This window comes from Anneissia japonica, unplaced genomic scaffold (genome assembly GCF_011630105.1).
Source record: "Anneissia japonica isolate Jap-2015-1 unplaced genomic scaffold, ASM1163010v1 scaffold284795_len787576_cov167, whole genome shotgun sequence".
Taxonomy (NCBI): Eukaryota; Metazoa; Echinodermata; class Crinoidea; order Comatulida; family Comatulidae; genus Anneissia; species Anneissia japonica.
The window spans coordinates 648474-671778 of NW_022685813.1; the positions used below are offsets into that span (position 1 = coordinate 648474).

Below are 23305 nucleotides of genomic sequence, written 5' to 3' on the forward strand. Positions count from 1 at the left end.
GATTCTTGTCAAAGATATTTTTAAACTCTAAACTTAAGTCAAACATCCCACCACCCCCAACTGATACCCAAAATCGACTTGCCAACCTTCAAAATTGCTTTATTCACCGTAATTCCACTAAATTCTATGATGATCCATTCCTTGATTTTTGCGTAGACTTGCTAATTAACAAACAGAATAACGGAGGAATTGATGTAAATGAAAATCACTACATGAGAACACGATTTATATCAGTAAACTCTCATACTGTATTTTAATTTTATTTTAAAAGACATGACTTTTCCTGCTGTAATCCTAATTGCTAAAATAAAAGACTAAAACAATCATTAATGTCAATAGTTATTAAATAAAATTAATATTTCAGTCTAACATATAATATCATGCCATTGCGCATCACATTATTACACCGATCAAACTCCCATGGAACACCTTAAATGATCTAAAGTTAAACAATCCAATAAGCTATCTTGAATAAGCATACCAAACATCACTGTTTTCATTGAACATGTTCCTCTATGTTACCTTTTTCACGTATTCAGTTGGACTATCTTAGGTCCTACATCATCGTAAATAAACATTTTTAAAAAACTGCTTGTGTCTTCATTGTTTTATTTATTTTAACACTGTACATATTGAATTCCCTATTTCTTAGAGTGTTTCATTACACACAGGGTAATATATACTCTCGATTAAGCAGGCAGCACTAATTCGAGAGTGGCGCTAAGCTAAAAAAATCAGGTATGGCGCGGCGCTTATTCGAGGCGGCGCTTATTTGGTAGATGCACTAAGGCTCAATATTATTATTATCATTATTATTAGAAATTATTTTATTTATTAACAAGTTCATAATTCTACCCAACATGTCTTAATGTTCATGTTCAAATAATCAACCAATTTTTCAGAGATTAAATATTACAACGCTGCATGAAGTCAGATAAGCAAATGTACAACCTTGTACTTTTTAAACCCTTCAATAATTTGGAATAATTGTTGCACTGAAGTCTCCAAAGATTTGATAGTGCCACTGCAGGTATTTGTTCATTTACGGTATATCTAGCATTGGCATCCAAACCTTTCTATCAGGTACTTGCTGACTTTTCTACTTAACTGACCAATCAGACCAGGGGTCAGGAATATAATATATGCATGTCACAAAGTTTACAAATGTTTATGCCATTGTTTTGTGGGACCTTAACTAACCCACCACCAGCAAAGGGACCGTGCTTAGTGGAAACATCCATCCTACTTCTTGATAAGACACAGAGATGCCCCACAGGTTAATTAACTTTTTGATAAAGGTTATTAGTGGAAATGCCATCATTTTTCTTGGTGATATTAATAAGACACAAAGTATCTTGTCAATACGGACATACCATTATCAGCATCGGACTCAAACCTCAGATCTTTTAAATAAAAGCCAACAGCTTTATGTTTCACCACAGGCTTATTAATACTTTTTAGTCCCAGAAGTCTTAAAAAACAATTACTGTACTTCAACTGAATGCTAATAATTGAATTTGTCTGCATAGCGTAACCAGACAAACATAATATTGCTACAACAATTGGCATTTTTTGGTTGTATCAATAACAAAACAAAATTTAATCTATTAATATTCTAGTTGTTTAATAGAGAAGAACCATAGAGTTCTGCACATTAGTCTTTTCAGCAATGGAACAGTACAGTACTGAACATCTAACATGTTATACTTTCAATACTAAAGTCATAGTGTCGCGAAGCTAAGTGTGGTCCTCCTAGCCTTCATAAATAGACTAACCTCACAATCTGCTCATGCCATAGCATGATACGAACTTTCATTACCATATCTGGTAAAAAAAACTAACAAAACAGTCTAGAATTTTAGTAACAATTGTAAAACAAATCAAATGATAAGATAGTATAAATCAACTTAGTATATCACATTTCATTCATGTTAAGGGTTGTTTGTTTCTCAAAGGTAGCTTTCCATTATCTTACCACACTTGAAGCTAAATGAAGTTGTTTGATTAAACTTAATGATGAAACAAGCCAAGAAATCTAGTGTCGATGGTAAAACAAAATAATGCAAAAGCCAACACAGACATTGTCGTACAATGCAGTCTGACAGACATGACATAATTTATTGTTGGGGACAGTCTTGTTCGTCCAGAGAATACTAAACATGTTCTACTGATATTCTATGTCATGACTGCATTTAATTCACACAAGCTGCATCATACAACAATATCTGAGTTCGCCTTAACATTTCACATTCCAAAAAGTTATTGACAATGTCATTTTTGGTTTTGGTTTAGATATGTTGCTGTCATTTGGTCAAACTTCAATACAGTTAAACCTGTCTAAGTCGACTTTGCCTAACTCAAATAATTTCTAAGTTGAACTTATTTCACAAGCCAAATTGTTGTGTTTTCCATTAATTAACAATCTGTAAGTTGAATTTTATCTAAGTCGAACAATTTTTCAATGGCATTTTGGATTCGACTTAGGCAAGTTTAACTGAATACACAACAGGTTTTGCAATTAACACTGTGCATATTAGTATATTATTTACGTCACGTATGGTAATAACATTCGATAATACTGTAAACAACGCATGTTCTCTCTGAACAACTTTCAATAAAAAAATTTAAAAAAAAAGCAAACACAATCCGTAACTATTTATCCCTGCATTTGGGTTAGTTGAGTTTAAAATTTGTTATTCTTATAAATTTAAAATTGTAAAATTCAGGTATACACTTAATAGTTAATTGGACAATGTTTCATGAAGTTAGTTGCAATGCAAGACTGTTATTTACAACATAAAAATCAGTTTCTTTTTACTTTCACGATTTCACAGGACAGTCACCTGCGAGTAAGTCCTGTGAAGTCACGACCATGGTTCTACTGGAATGCAGCCATACATGAACATAGTACAAAAATATTAACAATTCAGATTTAGGTTATTCTAGTAGTGTATATATTATTAAGAGCTTCAGCTCAGCTAGTAATTACATAATGCATAAGCTATGAAATCAGGATATTTTTAACTAGCATAATATTCAGGATAACATCTTAATACCAGGCATTCAAACTAAAAAAATGTGTAAACTGAAACACAAATGCATTATCACGTTGGACATACCCACGTTACCAATAGAGTGATACCAGGTGTATATCGTATTTACACATATCAAAAATGTATGGGAGGAGTTTGAGTTTCATTCACTTAAACTGACAGTGAACATGGATCAAATGCCATCCTATATAAAAAATTACTTGGAAATATAAATGTATTGTTTTCATTGAGCATGGAATCTAGCGGTGATTTAATTAATTAGCAATACTTAATATTTAACCAATATTTTTGTTCAAATGCGCACGTTGAATAAGCAATTTGTCACAAATTTAACGAGTTAAATATAGTTGAAATTTCAATGACCTAAGCATCAGCATATGTCAAGAACAGTAAACCGAGTCAAGGTCAATGCCGTTTATATTTCTGGTTCCGGTGTGTTCCTTGATTGTCCTATACTGAATGAACCCAGAAGGTACTACCAGTCATTTACACTGACCACAATTATAGATTTTTCAAGTCTGGGTGTTAGAAAATTCCAAGTAGTGTCTAGAGTTTTGCTTGGCCCATGTAAAAATGGGGGCATAATGGCTAGCGTAACATAGTGGATTGAGTAATCACATCTGGCACATTTCGTTGCATATACACGTACTACGCGTGGCAGGCCTTCCTATTAATTCAACTGTGATTTCCATTGTCCTCCTTCAGTGGTTAAAATTTAAAAACTCATAAAAAAGAATATAAGCCTGGGCCTTCAAAACCTTGGACTCTGCAACTTCCGTGACTTGAGAGTCGCTCACATAGAACCATTTACCTTTGGGTGGTGTATCTGTATCTCTTGTGGTCTCACCATTAATTTTATTACTGTCCTGAGCAGTTGGGGAGTGTTCAACTGCATTGGCATTATGATTACTGCTATTATTGTTCATCTTCGGATTCCCATTTGAACTATTGGCCTGATTTTTCTTGTGACTACTCTGAGGTATGCTTAAAGTGTATTGTAGAAGATCTGGATTACTTGCTCGAACCTTTACATATGCAGTGTAGTGACCAGAATGAAGTCTACCACTATGTTCAACAACACCGTAGAGGGCGTACATCACTCTGTCTTTGCTATCTGCAAATTGCTGTAAGTCAAAAATATTATAATGTAATAACAATATTAGTCTTATGTTGCACATTTACTGCAAAAAAAAAAATGCTTCACCATGTTACATAAATGAAGACATGAAAGGAAAGAAGAAACCACCAGAAGTAACAGGTGAACTGGTAAACAAGAAACCCACCAGTTTATTAGAAGACCTATACCAAGAATCAAACCATAACAATAGTAATGTAGTTGTGAAAACACAACTCATTCCTGATGATGACATAATTGAATTCCAACACGATGACATATATTTCAATACTTTGGAGTATGTATTATACATTCTTAACCGAGATTTATCAGTGGACCTTTCAGTTTGTGAACACACAGCACTGAATGAAGTATGTATGTATGTATGTGTTGAGCTATTGCGAAACCAAACTAAAAAAAAATTCCTAAGTTTCATGTAACATTTTTATGTGATTTGGTCATAATGTATGGGCATGACAATGCCATTTAAGGCTTGCCATTCCAAAACCAGCATCAGTAACTAATAATTGAAAATTGACTTTAATTTTCCACATTGAAAGCTTTAAAAATAAAATGATGAGTCATTTACTGGAATCAACTTACTATTGCCAAAGTTCTGAGTAAATGTATTATGGCTTCTCTGTGCAAAATATACAATACTGTCGCATGTAAATCACATGTCTTATGCTAATTACTTTAACATTTAGTGACGGTACGCTGGCTTTGAAATAGCAAGCCTTATATCACACCCATATATGGTATTCATTACATAACTGTGACAGTAGACAGAGCTTTCTTGGGTGGCAGTAGTAAACATTTATTATGCACAAAGCCAGTTGGTTCACGACTTGCATCAACTTATCCTACTGTGTATGATTATAAAATATGGATAGCTAATATCATTCTCATATATACTGTACGATAGTTAAGTTTTTTTTCTTGCAGGCCTCATTTGCATCAAGCGTTCACTTTTTGAGGTCTTGCCACTCCATATTCTGTGTATTATGTATGAGTGAAATAAAGATTGACTGATAGATTGATTGATTGATATTATATAGTTATAAAGAAGTTATATCACACCACTATATTGCCAAATTTCAGGTATTTAAATAAAAAAACAGATATTTATACATTTTTGTTGAATTATGTTTATTGTATTTTAGGAACTTACACAACAGTTTGTGCTGCAGAATGGAGCAAGGTCCAACATTAATGGAAAATCCACTTGCCTGGTTACCTTACGAAGATTAAAACCATTCTATACAAAATACAAAAAAAAAGGAGAGATAATGAATTGAAAGGAATATTACAATATTTCTCTATAAATATAATTTAAATGAAAATAATCAGTTAATATGTCCACACACCTGCATAAACCGTTTAATATGTAAAGTTAGAATGGAAGGCGGTCGTTGAATTAGCATCTGCTTGCTAGCATCTTGGTACACAGTTTTCCCTGAAGAAAAGAAAAGAATATAGCTATATTACATTATAGTAAGGTGATAATTTAAAGGTGATTGATTAACTGCAGCAGTTGCTATTATAATAAATACGGATAATTTTGAATTTACTGCTCAATTTGCATAATCAATCGTTGGAGTGGAGCTGTAGTTTTATGGTTGAGATGCTTGCCATCCAATCCGAGGGTCCTGGGTTTAATTCTCGAGAATAAAAACAATTCCACTTACTAAGCCTTGTAAAGCACCTTGACTAATCAGTAATTTAAATAAACTCACCGGTGCCTGCCTGCTCAGTGCAAATTTCACACCCAAATCTGTTAGAGCCTGTTAACAGCTCAGGCAGTGTGAACTGCTGAAGGCATGTCTGCACGGAACATTCATTTGTCTTTGCCTCGTAGCGACGCATACTGCTAACGCTCTTTGATCTCCTTTTCACAATCTGTTGTTTTTCCGGACCACCACATGCCATGCTTGATTTACTAGCTTCAGAATCGTCCCCTTCATCGAAGACAGAATCATCCATGCCATTAGACGGCTCAGCCTCATTTGCCGGACTACCAGTCGCGCCGGTGTTTTGTACATTATTGCCCTCTTCTATTGCATTGTTTTCGTCCGAATTCTTACTAATGTTCAAATCATCACTTTCGTTAGATAACGGCTCCTTGGAAGTGTTTTGTTCTACATGCTTAGCATCAGATGTTGACGTCAAATCATTTACCAATTTTATTTTCCCAACAGGATCCTCTTCGCTTTCCATCTCCGCAGAATACCCATTTGGCTGGGAGGAGTTTCCTTCATCATAAAGTTTCAGATTTGAAAATTTATTTACAAGCTCAATATCAGCGGCCTGACTACTGCTCTCTTCAGCATTTTTAGACTCTAAGTGTTTCGAATTATCCTCGATCCTCGCTGGTATATCCAAATGACTTACATCAGATAAATTACCAGGGTCCATTGTTTTGTCCATTTTATTTTTAAGGCGGGGATCCAGGGATGTTTCACTATCGGCATCATTCGGATCATAGTTGTCATTGCAATGATCGGTCTCATTTTCGGATTGATTGTTCCCATGTGACTCTTCTTCATTTTTATTCCCACTTCCTTTCTTCGAGCACTAATTTAAAAAAAAAGAAAGATATCAAGAAATATACATTTAACAGTTTTTGCGAGATTTGTAGAATTGGAATTTAATGATGATATATTTACATGGTAAGGAAAAACACCTATAACAGGAGATTGGTTAAAAACCATTTTTTTTGCGGTGCCAAAGCATAGTGACATCTTGAAATTATGGTCGGTCAGTATGTTTATTTTTTGTCCGTGTACACAAAAGGTTTATCACTACCCTGTACTCTTACAGTAAGGTTGTGTACCCAAAAGCTATCACCACCAGTGGCGTAACGATGAGTCAGGGGCCCAGTGCGAGAAAATGCTGCATTTAATTGATCAATTATGGGTGGCTGAGGGGTGCCGTTCATATTAGAATATCAAAAAATATGTAGCCTGTTATATTACTGTAACTGGATTCAAATTCTCTGTGAAATCCTGTAGCCCATTACTTGATTTGATAGCTTTTGGTGTCTTCTTCACCATGTCAAGGCTCTTATTAAATAATGGTAGTGTTTATTATTAGGAGTATCCTCTGGGCTCCAAAGGGGCCCCTAAGAGGCATTGTACCCCTGAGAGCCCATCACTCCACTGACCACCACCCTGTCTTCCTCTCTGTTACAGGACTGACTTCTGTGAAACAAAGTAATCTTACCTTAGCCTGCTTGCGAGCTTGCTTTTTTGCTTTGTTTATTTGGTGTTTACTTGGTTTATCCTCTTTCTTATTCTGTTTTTCATCAGCCATACTCAGCAAGGTAGGTTTCCTTATCTGAATACATAAATAATAAATATAAAAAACAATCAATACAAATCTAACTAAGATCTAAGTTCAGTCACTCCATGAAGTTCAAAACTCTGCCCTCAGCCTAAATACCGGATATTACATGCACATGCGTTAATGGGCGATTCAAACATTTTCTTTTATGCTTGAGCAAAATTTTTCTTATTTTTGTGAACTTGACCTTGTTCGTTGACCTTTTCGCTCCAAAATTTAATCTCTTTATAGTTATATGTCCCACTTTGCTGAACTATATGATGATCCACTCATTACTGTTTTAAGTAATGTTGCAGGCAAACAAACATTGATCCCATTTTTCTAACGTAATTATTGTGATGATGTATCTTAATTTTTTTTGTAAATTTTAATTGCTGATTTAATTTGTGTTTTGATAACTAGTATAATGCAAGCTTTTTTTGTTTTAGTACACTTTGATGGTAAATTATTAGGTTTTAAAAATGCCTATTCCAGAAAGCCTATTCTAAACCATTAAGATTATGAAGTCATTCAGGCATAATGACCGCTCTACCAACATCAGGTTGACAACACTTATTGTTGTTACGACACTTGTACTATACCCTATATGTCTTGTCTCACCTTTGCCTCTGAAATTGGTAGAGAAAGATCCAGGAATGCCTCATGTACTTCAGATATCTACAAAATAAAAATAATTATATTTTCTTAACAACACATATCTACATCAGAAAGCATTGATTATATACAATTATCTCTTGGTCATTGGATACAGAATCAACCATACACAACAAGCAACCCCTTCTCATCCCTGATAATTCCTTGTAATGCAGTTACAAAATCACTACCAATTTCACTCCTTCAACCACATTTTCTCATAAGTGGAGAGAGACAATCAAAAATATGACACAAAAAACTTTTATCTGAAAGAAAAGTTACATAAGAATAAAAGATAAAATAAATAAATAATAGTTGTAGATTCAGCATACTAACAACTAACGTCCCACCAAGAACCAATTCATAAATAATAACAATATCAATAATATTGGTAATAACATCATAACTATATTAACAATAAAATGTGTAATAAAACATTAGCCTGAATGTGTTCTACTAAAGAACAAAAATGTTGGTTAAAAGGAAACCTTCAGATGAAGACCATAATCACTAGAATGAAACCTTTTGTACCAATTTTTTTATTTTGTTGAGAAAAATTACCTGCTTGCATTTCTGACAATGCACTGCACTGATGAGGTAACCACCAAACACACTGTCCACAAACGTATGCTTACACATTGTACCATAGTCTGAAAGATTCAAAATACATTGTCAATACTTACAGGGTACAAAATTAAATAGAAACTTTTCCCGAGCCATGCGATACATTGCACAATAGACCGATTCCGCAAGGTGTGTTTATAGCTAGTCAAGGGACATATAGTGGGTGTGACTATGGAAAACTTACAGTGCGATCAGTGTGAAAGTATAGGAAAAGGTAATGTTATGGTTGCGAAACAACCGCTTACTATTAATGTGAGAAAGAACTGGCAAGGAAAGGCACTACGTTTGTTCAAAATAGTGTTCATTAATACTTATTTTCTGTGCTGTGTATGCTTTGGAATTTATGTGATCCTTCGTAAATCTTAGCCTACAAATCGTAGCTTGTACAAAATTGCAGTTCGCGGATTGAAGACTCTCGTACATACAACAGGCCTTAGATATGCAATAACAGTTATTCTGGTTGTAAAAAAATTATGTAACAACACAATCAACACTTTTTTAAGTTTGGAAATCTGTTCCGAGTTCATTGTTCAGGAGGTGAGGTGAACAACATACTAAATTATTACCACTGATATTGATGATAGCTAGGCATATTTTTATCAATGAATATGTTCCTTACTTTTAATCTTGGCCCTTGTTTCAGAGTCAACATTATCTGGTTTCATACTCCTTTTCATGTTAAATGAAGCTAGAATTCCATCCTTCATTCTCTAAGTAAAGAAAGAAAACAAGAACATTATCATAATATTGATTCACACTACAATTTTAGCTTGGTTCACACTACAGAAATTTAAGCTTGGTTCACACTAGAGCATTTTATGCTTGGTTCACACTAGAGCAATTTAAACCTGTTTCACACTAGAGCAACTTCAAGCCTGTTTCACACTAGAGCAACTTCAAGCCTGTTTCACACTAGAGCGACTTAGGCTTGTATCACACTGGAGCAATTTACATGTGTTGACACAAATGCAAGCATGTGGGATTAACAGTCTAAGTTGTTATAGTGTGAACAAAGCCTTATCATCATATGAATGAACATCTTACTTTAAATTCTTCATTCTTCATTCCATCTAAAAGATAACGCAGAAGTTCATGACTGTCTTGTTGCTGGTAACCTTTGAACCTTGAAGCTCTATTAATAAACAAAGAAAATACTTGTAACATTTACTCAAAGTCTTTTTTTTTTTAGCAGTGGTCAGAATTTAGTTGTAGTTCGTGGAGTACCTTTATGTGAAGGTATGTGTCAGAGAGGCCATGAGTTCAAGTAGGAAGTTGATCAGATTGCTGAACAAATTTGTATATAATTTTCGTTTAATATCTTATATACAACTTTAAATTAGTCAATGAATACAATTACACAGGTAATGAAAATACTTACTTGTCGCATACTTTGTTGAAAAGGTCCCTTGGATTGACAGCACAGCTACGGCTAGTGTCGCGCATCTTGTTAAAGAAGAGAGCTAATGCCTGTGTCAAGGGATTTCCCTCAGGTAAATGTATTTTCAAAGTATTCTAAAAAATATTTAAAATAATATTTGATGCGAAAGGAAGAAGATCTACATTTTTCATTATATTTATTTTTCTATTCTCAAGGATCAAATATCAAGTAACCAATACTGAACTTAATCACTTTAAAGTAGCAATTCCTTTATAAACCAGGCAGGCACACAGACTACTCGACACAAATTTAAGTCCCTTTATGACACTTAAAGAGTGGAGTTGTTTTTGGTCGTGAGAAAAAATCCTGTCATTTAATAGGAACAGAATGCAGAACCAAATGCTCATAACATTTTAAGCCCAATACTTTAAGTTGAGGTCCTTTTCCATTGCCTGTGAACTATATTAAATTATTGTATATATATATTTGTTGAAATAAAGTTTATTAAACTTGAAAAAAAAATTATTAAATTTAATTCATCTAAATAAACATCATAGAGGATTTTAAGGTATGCGTAAATGGAATTTGAGCGACATGCATTTCAGTTGTACTTACAATAAGTTGCTTATCCGATTGGTCTTCTAATTCTTCTTCCTCTTCTGAGGAATATGCAATGTCAAGTACCAACTTAGTTTCATAGGGTATAGTAATTTCTCGCGCCATCCACACCTTGTCAAGGACATCCTTAAGTACATACGTCTGATTTAAGATCTAAAGGAAGCAATAAGTCTGATTAATAAATAGAGGTTACTTTAAGTATGACGACATAATCATACCATTGTTGTAACTATTATAAAACACTGTTTATTTATAACGCATGCTAATATGTATAACGCAACACGGAATGCAGACAAGATGTTCACTAGTCTAGATCGACAACTATGATTCTACACCGTGGGTAAGAATATGTTTTACAATATGAAGCCTGCCATTCCAAAACCAGCGTTCTGCCACTAATTGTTAAACTTATTAATTAGCGTAAGAATATGCAGTATAATAGTTTTACTCATAACTTTGGCAATAGTAATTAGATTTCAGTAAATCATTTAAAAGCTTACAATGTGGAGAATAAGAATAATATCAAAATTTAAATTTTCATTTTTTGGTCACAGATGATGGTTTTGGGATGGCAAGCCTCAAATATTATTATGCAAATAGGTTATAAAGTCCATTTGAATGGAAAATTGGATATACATTTTAAAGTTAAAGAGACACATTTGTTAATGAATCTATGTAGTCTGTTTATAAATGTGTAGAAACCACTATATCACCATCACCCTCCGACATCATCTGTCCTGGGGAGTCCTGTACATGTATAAAATTTGTATCTTACTGATTAATTCATTCAGTGTAAGTTGGAGGAAGTCAAAGGCAAAAATTAATTAAGTTAAAAATTATTTTATTATAATATATTGAGGGCATACGGGAGAAGAAATCTAGCCATTTCTAATTTCTAACAGACATCAGGCGTAAAAAAAAAAACGAAACACGTCATCACTCAGCTACTGTACAACTTCAATTTAAAGAATAAATAATAACAACAATGTAAGTAATGTAAATATTTATTAATGTGGTTATCTCTTACCTGCATGACAGCATTGAAGAAACAAGTATTGCCAAGATTGCTCAACCCCTGTAAAATTGATTAACAATCAACAATTAATACTTAATCCAAAAAAAAATTAAAAAAACAGACAGAGTATCCCATCAGATTTGTTACCAAGTCTAACACCCATATATTCCTTTCTCCTCCCTCAGAGTAAGTGTAGAAATACAACACCAGCCACACATCATATTGATAAAAAATGATAAACCTAAATGTTTTACGCATATTTTTGTTGATGTGACTTCTGAATTACGTTACCTTGACCTTTACTGGTACATCTGTCTTTCCAATGTTGATTGTTTTCTTCAAAGCTCCATCTTCTGGTTTTGATTCTTGTTTTTTCTTCTTCACTGTTAATTAGATAGATTGATAAATTCCTATTACAAACTATTCAATGGTATACAAATAATGAATGTTTATGAGTGTAATGGGAAGGATATGTTCATGATTTTAAAGATTGACAGTTCCATTCAACAAGGCAGAGCCGAGCTGAATGGATTATTCACTTTGTAACACACCTAAAATAGATTTAAGAATCTATTTTAGGTGTGATTCTTAAATCTACCTTTTTTCTAAATGGAGCGAAATGGATGGAACGAAAATGCATGGATGGAAGTAAAAATGCACGGTGGAAATAAATTTCTATGAGTGACGAAATGGTGTAAATAACCAATGTCACATGATATGAAATCCAAAATGACAAGGATCTATTTAGGTGTGTTATAATTGCTGCCATTTAACAGGACATCTAGAATATAAATTGTCAGGAGTGTTGACAGTAGTGAGCATTTGTAACATAAATGTATGTGTGCTTACTTGAAGGTGTTACTTTGGAAATTGCTCTCATCTGTTTATTGACAAATTGCAGACATTCCTCTAGTTTTTTGTGGGCATCTTGAGGGACTTCTTTATCACACTCATAACACCTAAGTAAGAAAAAGACCCCTCAATATACTTATACTTTAATAGTAGTAATAATAATAGTGAAAGTAGCAGAGGCAGTAACAGCAATAGCGCTGCGTTACAGAAAAATGTAGTAGTAGTAGCAGTAACAATAGCAGCAGCAGCAGGACAGTACTAATTAGTATTTGTATAATAGTACTGTAGTAACAATGGTGTAGTACTGTACAGTACCGTAGTAATAGTAGTAGCAGCAACATAAAATAATTTACCTAAATTATGTTTTACATACAAGTGTTAAAATCATGGTACTATAGATAAAGTAAACAAACTAAAAATGATGAAAAAAAAACTATATTTTTTTTGCAACACAATGAACAACATGAATTGTTGAATCTCATTTTGTGGTAGATGGCGACATATTTCCCTGCTTTGGTTTTGGTACTGTTGTCAGAAATTAAAAGAAGCTTACCAAACAACCCATGTGTAGATATTAACAGTTAGAGAATGAGATCCAGAATGAGGGGTATTGTAGTGCTTCAATGCATGTTGATTGGTAGAATATCGACCGCAGCCCTGAGAAATAAAAAAAAATTAGCAGAGTTAATAATGTGCAACAGGAAAATAAACTAAGTTATTAAATAGGTTGAAATAACTGGGTGTTTGGACCTGCGAACTCTGTGAACCCACAGGACCTGCACACCTAGTCGTAGATTGGTAGTACACCAACGAAATATATTCTCTGATATTTTCAGAACAGAGTACGGACCATGCTGTACACTCACAAATTCTTTATGGTCTGGACATAGTCCACTTTATCATTCTTTTTCATCACACCACAAATCTCCTTTTATACTGACAACACTGTCAATCACTTTCTGGTTACATGTTATTAGGATGTTGCATGTTCATAGTGGTGAACACTCTTTTTTATTTACAATTATTATTTTATCTTGCTCTGTTATTTACTTTATGGTGTTTGCAAACCAAACAAAAAAAATGATGGTGGGTAATAAAACAGCCACTTTAAGATGACTTCAAAACGCTATCAGTACATCCCACAGGGCATCCTCATGTTTAAAAGTTGCTTCAACTAACCTGGTAGCCACATGCTAAACAAAGCCACACTCCAGCTTCCTGGCAACTTTCTGCATCATTCGTGTCAGATTTGTCTTTGGTACATTCCTGAAATTGAAAAAAAAAGCATAAAATATCAATGTACATTAATTGAGAATGTTACAAATACTTTGCCATGTTCGTTATGCACCGAATTGCTTCAACCCATTCAAGCACGTGGGCTGTGGATTACCAAGCAAGGCCGATTGGACATAATGCAAGTGTGCATCACCGAAGGATGTGTGATGTGATAGCGATGCATACTAAAGCCAAGCCTGCAGCCAGTTAAGAGCTCAATATATTTTTATGGATTGGATTGGATTTATTCGGTGTAAACACCAAGGATAACCCACAAAGTCTAGAAGAAGACTTATTTCCAGTGGGGTCCTTCTGGTGGTGATTGGGTAGTACACCGGGAGACAATTCCCCTACTCTTTTCCGAAGAGTGTACTGCGTTCTTTAACGAGCACATGGGCCATAATGCACATGGGACCAACGGCTTAAACGTCTCATCCGAAAGATGGTGCGCTAGTAACTTGTATTACAGCCCTCTAGCTGAAACACAAGGAGAGGCAGCGATGAGAATTGAACCGGGGACCTAGAGATCACCACGGTTCAGCGCACACACAGCGGCTACAACCAGATTAGCCGACTGAGCTAAGCTGCTCTCGTCATCATTATTTAACATTGGGTATCCATTCATTAGATGCACTTAATAAATTTATTTTGATTTTGATGTGAAATGGTAGCATCGTATACACTAATGACAAGTTATAGTAACATTGTATACTTGAATGTGAAATGGTAGCATCTTTATTTAATGCTGTATATTCATATGTTACATGTACTTAAAATAATGACATGACTGTTGATGTGAAAAGGGAGCATCGTATATTGATATGTGAATGTATAATTATATAAGGTTGAGAAAAAGAGACTATGAAACAGTGAGTTGCCAAGTACTAAAAATACTAGATGGCAATGGTTACTCATAGCACAATCTTTTTTTCTTGTCAAACTGCAGTGGCGGATAGGGTCACTTCAAAAAATGGAGGGCGATACTCAGCTCCACCATGGATGGGGCTGAGGTAGGAAAATGTATGATTATGGCACATTTAGATGGCCAGAAAATGGTACAGTACTCTCACACAATTTGAATCGTAATTTTTAATTTTTTTCTCTCTCCATTTTTTGGTTTAATTTTGGAAAATTTAGGGGCCTGAGATGGCTGCCCCCACCTCCCTTGAATCCGCCAATAAACTAGGTCTCAACAAACTGGCCTGTTAAAATTTTTATGGGGAGGGCTTGTCAACTTACCACACATGCTCCGATAGCTGCATTTTTTAGGGTCTTTCGTATTTGACTTTGACTCACTGCTTTAGCAACATGTTCACAACCTGCAATAATCATTAAAACAATTTAATGGGTGCAAAAATAATCACTCTAAAAATTTAGTATGTTTTGCAAAAATAAAAATGGTAACTTGTCAAGAAAAAAATATCTGCTCATTCTAATGGTAGCAAAAATAATAATAATTTCAATTTAAAAATAGTGCCTGTAAATAATAACAAACAATAACAACAATAATCAACTACCTGTACAAAAAAAACTACAAGACTAGGCTTAAGCTCATCCAAACTATACGTATCAAAGTTTATGTGACAAAAAAATGTGATATACCCATATTTAGGTGTATGACATCATCATGCCTATACAGCAAGTATATGGGCACTAGGCCTGCTCTAAAATTTAGAAATTTTTTTTCAATGATTTTAATTCATAGTGTGATGGATATCCTATTCGTTGTATACTGTAGTGTAATAAGAATCTGTCTCATTGTTTCCTCTTAACCAAGCTGGTTCTAATCAATTCTGGGGGATTCCCCCAGGTATTTCTTTGGGTTTTTCCATATTTTACTAGACTGTTACAGTTAACCAGATCTCTAGTCTATTTTTAGGCTAGTATGCTACCTGGTAGTATGACTCAACTACTGTATCCCCACTACAAATACAAACATAAAATGTAACTTACATGCCAAAATAAATTGAATAAAATAATAAAACATTATCAGGTACTGTATACTATCACTATTTTCTTTTCTTTTTTTGGTATGTTTTAAGTAAGTTATTAAAGACAGATGCCATCTGATATGTTTTGAGGAGAACTGGTTTTTCTATACACACGAAAAGCATATTTGACGAAAAAATTGTGAACAGTTAATGAGATACAGATTTTCGGTTATTTATAAAAGTCGCCGTAACTTCCGCCTTTTCCCCCAGTTTTAAATTATTCAAAAATCTGTATCTCATTAACCATTTTTCGTCAAATATGCTTTTTTGTCTTAGAAAAATCAGTTAACATACCATGGACATATTTAAAAAATGGTTTTTCCCTCCGGTGCCTGACCTTAACTTCAAATTAAATACTTTGAATTTTTATTTTTTGTTTTTTACTCTTTGAAGTGACCACTCTTACTTTTTTTTTCTTATATTTTTTGAAAGTTTAAAACTTTATACAATTGAAATTACCATTAATACTAGATAGTACAGTACTTGAAATTTGTTTGTGTACTATGAAGTAATCTGCTTTAGAGTGATTACCACAGCATAGACAGTGCCTTTCTGATTCATCTACAGTAATAATTTTGAATACTGTCCTTTTTGTGTAGAAGGACCCATTGTCCTGAATAAAAAAAAAAAAAAATCTGACCTATGACCGAGTCTGGAGCTTCTTCATCACTTGAGAGTCTGTCTTTACAAATTTTATCCGACTTCTTTCTTTTCTTACCCATCTCAATATCCTCATCTACTGATTTAATTCGCATCTGAGGAATAAGAAATTAAATAATATATGGCATTATTAAATGTTTTACCTATTACCTGTCTACTTCGTGCCATGATGCACATAAGGCAGTGACACTCATTATGTCCCTGGCTGCTGTTGTAGCCACATTCCATGTTGACCACCCCCCGCTTTCTCTCTTTCTTTGAGCACAGTGTGTCTTCACGTTGTTTTAGGCCTACCTCTTCTTCTCTTGCCTTCTGGCTCCCATGTCATTGCCGTCATGCAATTTTCATCATGATTTCTGCGAAGTATGTGTCTTATGTGTTTTGTACTAAAGAATTTTTAAGTACAGTATGATTTTGTTGATCTTTTGTTTACCTCTATATAATATGCTGGGATGATCTGCAATAGTTTTTACATTCCAGAATAAATGCAAATTTGCAACACTGATTTTGGATGTAAAAAAACTAACCAATGGCATGACAGAGAATGTATTTCCAGTTTCCAGGTATTGGCTATAATTTATGGTAATTTACTACAGTACATTGGTAGTATTTGTCTATCTTGCAAAGGACTATCAAGTCTAATGTCAATTTGATTATTAGAGAAAGGAAATTTATGCAGTATTGTTCCGACATGTTGTAACCTGAAGAAGTTCACAGCATGAACAAAAGCTTGTGTTGTGTACACAATAAAATATTTGTCAGTCTTAAAAGTGCTGCATAGATCTGTCTTTACTGTTTACATTAATTATGCATTATATAACCTGACTGCAATTTAAGGTTATGGTCAAACAGCTCAATCAATCAACAACTCGGATTCGTATAAAACCGTTGAAACAATATCAACGTCGACATTTTATTAAGAAAGAGTCAGGACCCACACCAGACTGTAAAATAAGGCCTGCGCAGGAGTATACTTCTAGCTAGAAATCCGTCTTATAAGGGCTTATTTTGAAACATTGCAGACATTTAGGCCTTGGTCTGTCACAATATATAACCAATGTATTAAGTATTATTTACGATTGCAAACATATTTGTCAGCAAAAATATGAATTTGTTGTTTTTTATGTATCTGCCATGTAAATATATCAGGCCTAGGCCTACTACTATCTAGTACTTACTTACAGTATATAATAGTCACTTAACCTAGCCTAGTGCAATTAGATAGGCTTAATTAGTCTATCCAATCATTAGTTACTAAGATAGGCATAGCTGTAGCTAGCCAAGGCTTTAGGCTATAGAATATCTTATTAGGCCTAGGATAGGCCTATATACCTTTTCTTTTAATTTCTAGGCCAGCCTATCATAGTAGGCCTAGCTAGGCTAGTCAAAAGCCCTCCTCCAGCCAGGACTTTCTAGATGTATATTGCGTAGTATAGTAGTAGCCTAGGCCTACGCGTTGTTTATATTTAAACTTTAGTTAGCTAAGTCAAGTACCATACGTCGTCGCTCATCATACTGTACACTCTACATAGAATGATGTCACTAGGCCTACCTTCTTCTTCTACTACCAACGCAGACACGCCTAGCCTAGTTTAGGCCTAAACAGCAGTACACACCCGTGCTTGAACCGCTGATCACTTTCACTCTCTCACACACGATGGGTGGGGAAAAGCTCATTAACAAAACACATACAAAATGTATAAAAAGGATACCTACCGGGTATCTTAAGTTAACAGTTTCAGCTCAATTTATTTCTGCATTCTGCCTATTAGTAGTAAAGAAAGTTTTAAAGATATTATTGAGAAAATTGTTGATTCACATGGCAAATCTAAGCGCATGGTACTCAACTGAAAACTCACCGCAGTTTTCCTGAAGTCCTCAACAAGCAAGAGGTGGCTTGCTCAGCAGGTGAACTTCGTTTTTCACTGAACAGCGCCCCCAATAATTAAAGATATTTTCAATACAAATTTTAATTACTGTAATCAAATAATTTACTAAAATGTACTAATACACATCGAAACAGCTAAATTTTCACAAATTTCAGATTTTTAAAAAGCAATATTATATAATCAATAATAATTATGATAAGATAATGGTAATGATAATTAGTGATAAATGAAGGTGATGATGATGATGATGAAAATGGTGCTGATGATAATGTCGATGATGACGACGTAAGAGGATGATGATAATAACAATAATAAACAATAATAATAATAAAAATAACAACAACAATGATAATAATAATAATATTAAAAATATGATCAATAATAATAACAACAAAAATAATAATAATAAAATACCGGTAATGGTAATAATAATAACAACAACAACAACAACAACAACAACAACAACTACAACAACAACAACAACAACAACAATAATAATAATATAATAATAAATACTTATTTACTTAAATACTAATCGTCTTCTGATGCAGCTTTTGTTTCTACTGCCCGGGGGGTGTGGGCAGTAGACACTTTGTTATCGTCTGGCTAATGACCTTGGTAAGAGTAATCCGGTGGAGGAATGATAGGATGGGTCATGAGCTAAATAAAAATGGAAAGTAAATTTACGAAATATACATGCTAGATAAGACCTATCCAGTTAAGTTATCAAGTGAACTACCAATACAGAAAGCTGCTAGATACGATCTATATTTGAGGCATATTTATTCAAGATTCAATATTTAAAAAAACATACATAGCAGCAACAAGGCTGAAATGGGTATGGATTTTCGAAGGTAAAATATTAAAATGGTAGAGAAAACCTGTCCTAGAAAGTTCACTAAAAAGTCACAACAATCTGGTATATGCCTACTTTTAATCTGGTATATACTTGTAAAGTTATTCAAGTGAATTTCAAACACAGAAAACATGGATGAGTTAAAAGCAGCCAAAAAACAAAAACAAAACAAAACAAAACATACCAAAATAAAAAACATGTCAAGCAGCAGTAGACACGCCTATCTTTTTGCAAGATCGCAAGCATTCCTCTGGTGTAGCGCCCTCTATTTGCTTTCTCCGAATTATACGACTAGTTTGTGGTGTTAGGTTTCGCAGTAACCCTATTATGAATTTTAGTTTAGAATGTCATTAAAATCTCTGTTGTTTTCTACTCATTACTGAGCTATAACTTAATATATAGGCCTACTTCAATACCTTCATTCTATAAAAAAAATGTTTTATGATTAGTAAGATATATTGTTTGTACACCTGTGACGTGTATTTCCTATTTGGGTGTTTTCATGTGTTTTTTTAGTTTTTCTTTTTGATTAGGACTACTTTATTTCTTACGATCTAAGGTTAGTTTCACTTCTTATCCGTTGCTCATTTTTGAGTAGTTATTAAGCAATACCGTTTTCCCTTCTTTGTTGGGGCCCTAGCCAAATCTCTACTTTTTTTATTGGTAGAAACACAGCCTGTTTCGAAAATACTTCAATAATATAGACAAAAGAAAACAAGACCATTAACTCAAGCAATCAGCCAGACGACGAGATATATGACAACTAGAAGATTACATCACAAAAGTTAAAAGTCAATGCATTCAGTGATTGTTTATAGGCAGCTATAAAATAAAAAATAACCTCAGTCCCATCATGGTTTTAGAATATGTCACATCTAGACGCCCAGATACCACCCTCAAACAAATTTCGGAAAGTCTTCCGGTGAGAATTAAAAATGTTAACTTTGAATATATCAAACATCTGGTTTGAAAAAAATTTACCTACCTACCGACTCCCCCTTCCCAATAAAAAAAAACAAAACACAAAAACAAAAAACCCGTTAGCGTTTTTCTAACATTAAAATATTATCAGCATTTAAATGTCAACATAATTATTGTTCAATATTGATTTTGTTTGAAAGCAAATTTAGTACAATTAATATCATGTTTGGTTGATGTCAATAATAAAATGACTAAATACAGCTGTATTCAAATGTAACACGTACTATTTGAGTGATTAACGATGCTCAGATAACTCCGTCAGGGCCTTTATAGGTGGCAAATAATTTCGCTGTTAAAGGAACTTCTCCGAAAATGATAGATGTGCCGACACTGCTCACAAATATTGGCCAATTTTCTTTTTCTAACTGTACACATTAATGCCAAACATATATTAATGCTATCCTCCTACAATTTTTCTTTGGCCTTCTTGGTTTACGTTGATCCATCTATTTAAAACAATGAGTCTATTATTTGACAATTCTATTATACTTGCCACTTAGTTATAGATAATGCCGATTCGACGGTGGAAATTGTCTATCTTTATTAATCACAAAACACAACTCAAAAGGTAGAAGCCAGGTGAAAAATAATCAATTAGTAAATATGACCTAAAATTGTTATTAAATAACATTAACTTATATTGAATAAATAAACAATGATCATTAATTACGTTTCATCCTTTGTTGATTTAAAGGGAAAAGAAGTACATGCAATGAATGGAACTTCCGTTAATTCTTTCGGCACTGCTCCTACAATCAAATTCAACCGATGTTCTGTCTGCACTCCATATGTCGAAAGTGACATCATGACCAAAGATCAAGACGATTTCACTAAACCCAGACATACTTGACGTCATTGCCGACTGCAAATACCTCAATATTTTATAGCGGAAAGTTTGCATCCAGTTCATCTTTATTGTCTTTCATTTCACTCAGTGTCGCCTCACGCGGTCTTGAATCGATCTTATTACGTAAATCGACATCATTCTTGACAATGGATGTTGTCATTTTTCCAGAAGACATGGTACATCTTGATGATTTGCTACCTAACGGTGTTCCTTTGTTGTCGCTTGATGTTCTGCATCCATTGATGCGCGACGGTACACAGGTAATGACGTAGTACATAATGTTAGATCGTTTTGTCAGTACAATTAATTATTACGGAATGTAAGCACCGTACAGATCTACTAATTAATATAACTGAAAAAATACATAATAATTAGGCCTATATAATCATAACATGATTATGATGTAGGTAGTATACGTCTATAATAGGAAGTGGTATCGCCTACTTTCTTTCTTTGCGTTCTAATAATATACCGTAATGAAATACAAAAAAATGCTTCATAGTATGTTTAAATCAAGTTGTGTGGTTTGTTTAGGTTAAGCTCGGCAAAGGAGCATTCGGCGAAGTATTGCTTTATCATCTTGGTGGACCTACTGGTGAACTAGCAGCTGTAAAAACCTGTAGATTAGCAGATACTGGGGAGAAAATGGAAAGATTAACTGACAAACTTCAAGTTAGTCTGGAAGCCAGAGCTCAGATGTTGTTGCATGCAGAAAGGAACGACGTGTTCCCACGGGTTTTCGGTACATGTACCTTCGGCTCCAGTGACGGGATCATAATGGAATTTATTGGCGATCCTCTAAGTTTTCAATCTGTAACATTGTTCGACGCCATTACTCACAACACCGTGGAACTTTCTGTAACTGATGGACTCCATATTGCACTGGATCTCGCGAAAGGAACCCAGACGATGCAAATGTTTGGCTTGATTCATAACGATTTAGCAAGTAGGAACGTACTTCTCTACAAGCATGACTCTCACTGGGCGGCAAAAATCACCGACTTTGGTTGTGTCTGTGCAGCATCAGCTCCATATGACTTCTTCAGACTGAACAATACTCCGGCAGCTGAGAGAAAAAAGCTGATTACTAAACATCGTGAATTCGCACCAGAGCTGTTCTATCCAGAATCACCACCAAGCTTTGCGTCTGATGTATATAGCATTGGAGTCATAATTGCCAACATTGGCCGTCATGTTGACTCGAAACTTTTAGTGTGTATCGGTCAATTATGCTCCTCTGCAGATCCGAGAGAAAGACCAAATATAGATGATATTGTAGATAACTTGGTTTCCAGAATATCATAATAAAGACGTGTATACTTGTCTCTTATACACATCTAGATGTGTATAAGAGACAGCTTTGTTATCGTCTGGCTAATGACCTTGGTAAGAGTAATCCGGTGGAGGAATGATAGGATGGGTCATGAGCTAAATAAAAATGGAAAGTAAATTTACGAAATATACATGCTAGATAAGACCTATCCAGTTAAGTTATCAAGTGAACTACCAATACAGAAAGCTGCTAGATACGATCTATATTTGAGGCATATTGCTCCTTCTATATCTAATGTAGCCTGTATACATATATATGCAACTATGAGCATAACTATAATTATAACTGTAATGGTGTAATAGATGCAAAAGAGAATTTGATGTTATTGAGGTTACATTTGCAGAATTTGATATTGAAGAAGCACCAAATTGTATCTATGATTACATGAATGTTTTTAATTTCGTTATATAATATTAGCACAGCAATTTTTATTTCATATTAAACATTTCATTCAGAAAAGACTGCACAAAAAGACCGCTAAAATGTTGTGACGCTGCTCACTTCTGATGCATCGAAATTGGTTGCTCCTGAATTGGACTACTTAAAAAGAATTGTGAATAAGCTTTTAACGTTTTCTCAATTGGAAACATACATGCCAATTTCCTTTAAACTTCAAAGAAGATACTTTTCATTTCAAAGTGAATATTTTACCGGCCAGAACTTTAACTTTCTTGGCCTTAGGAGGGCGTCCTCACTAATCGTCGCTAAAATGCTTAAACGAAAATGTTCATCTTAATTTGGTTTTTATTTTGAGAATATTTTCCTTGCAGACCACACATAGTGTAGACGGAAAATTGGCATCGTTAAATTATTGTGGCTTAAAGGCAATAATATGGTCCTTCAG

General features: G+C 34.2%; 2 protein-coding genes across 4 annotated transcripts; one reads left to right on the forward strand and one right to left on the reverse strand.

Annotated features, from left to right (window-relative positions):
- Nucleotides 1–224: 224 nt before the first annotated feature.
- On the reverse strand, nucleotides 225–18462 carry LOC117112765 (ubiquitin carboxyl-terminal hydrolase 16-like). Of its 3 annotated transcripts, XM_033255938.1 has the most exons (20): nucleotides 18415–18462; nucleotides 18272–18320; nucleotides 16536–16650; nucleotides 15144–15223; nucleotides 13809–13895; nucleotides 13183–13286; nucleotides 12627–12736; nucleotides 12069–12160; nucleotides 11790–11837; nucleotides 10760–10915; nucleotides 10145–10278; nucleotides 9811–9898; nucleotides 9386–9476; nucleotides 8704–8792; nucleotides 8110–8166; nucleotides 7390–7503; nucleotides 5904–6741; nucleotides 5535–5623; nucleotides 5339–5425; nucleotides 225–4177 (listed from the first exon to the last, which is right to left on the reverse strand). In XM_033255938.1, exons 3-20 carry the CDS (start codon nucleotides 16648–16650, stop codon nucleotides 3755–3757), a joined length of 2802 nt encoding a protein of 933 aa, XP_033111829.1. In that variant the 5' UTR covers nucleotides 18272–18320; nucleotides 18415–18462; the 3' UTR covers nucleotides 225–3754. The 3 variants fall into 3 exon arrangements, with proteins under 3 accessions (XP_033111829.1, XP_033111836.1, XP_033111822.1); XM_033255945.1 differs by lacking the exon at nucleotides 18272–18320 and having other exon boundaries at nucleotides 18415–18449; XM_033255931.1 differs by having other exon boundaries at nucleotides 18272–18441.
- LOC117112811 (ALK tyrosine kinase receptor homolog scd-2-like) lies at nucleotides 11017–22444 on the forward strand. The gene is made up of 3 exons (XM_033255991.1): nucleotides 11017–11102; nucleotides 20976–21388; nucleotides 21663–22444. Exons 2-3 carry the CDS (start codon nucleotides 21275–21277, stop codon nucleotides 22431–22433), a joined length of 885 nt encoding a protein of 294 aa, XP_033111882.1. The 5' UTR covers nucleotides 11017–11102; nucleotides 20976–21274; the 3' UTR covers nucleotides 22434–22444.
- Nucleotides 22445–23305: the final 861 nt, after the last annotated feature.

Excerpts from the sequence above, each read along its gene's own strand:
- LOC117112765 (XM_033255938.1), bottom strand. The coding sequence starts at position 16,650 with ATGCGAATTAAATCAGTAGATGAGGATATTGAGATGGGTAAGAAAAGA. Across the intron at positions 12,161-12,626 it reads TTCCAAAGTAACACCTTCAA|TGAAGAAGAAAAAACAAGAA; the intron begins GTAAGCACACAT and ends TCTAATTAACAG. Across the intron at positions 8,167-8,703 it reads ATTGTCAGAAATGCAAGCAG|ATATCTGAAGTACATGAGGC; the intron begins GTAATTTTTCTC and ends TTTATTTTGTAG.
- LOC117112811 (XM_033255991.1), top strand. The coding sequence starts at position 21,275 with ATGGATGTTGTCATTTTTCCAGAAGACATGGTACATCTTGATGATTTG. Across the intron at positions 21,389-21,662 it reads TGATGCGCGACGGTACACAG|GTTAAGCTCGGCAAAGGAGC; the intron begins GTAATGACGTAG and ends TGGTTTGTTTAG.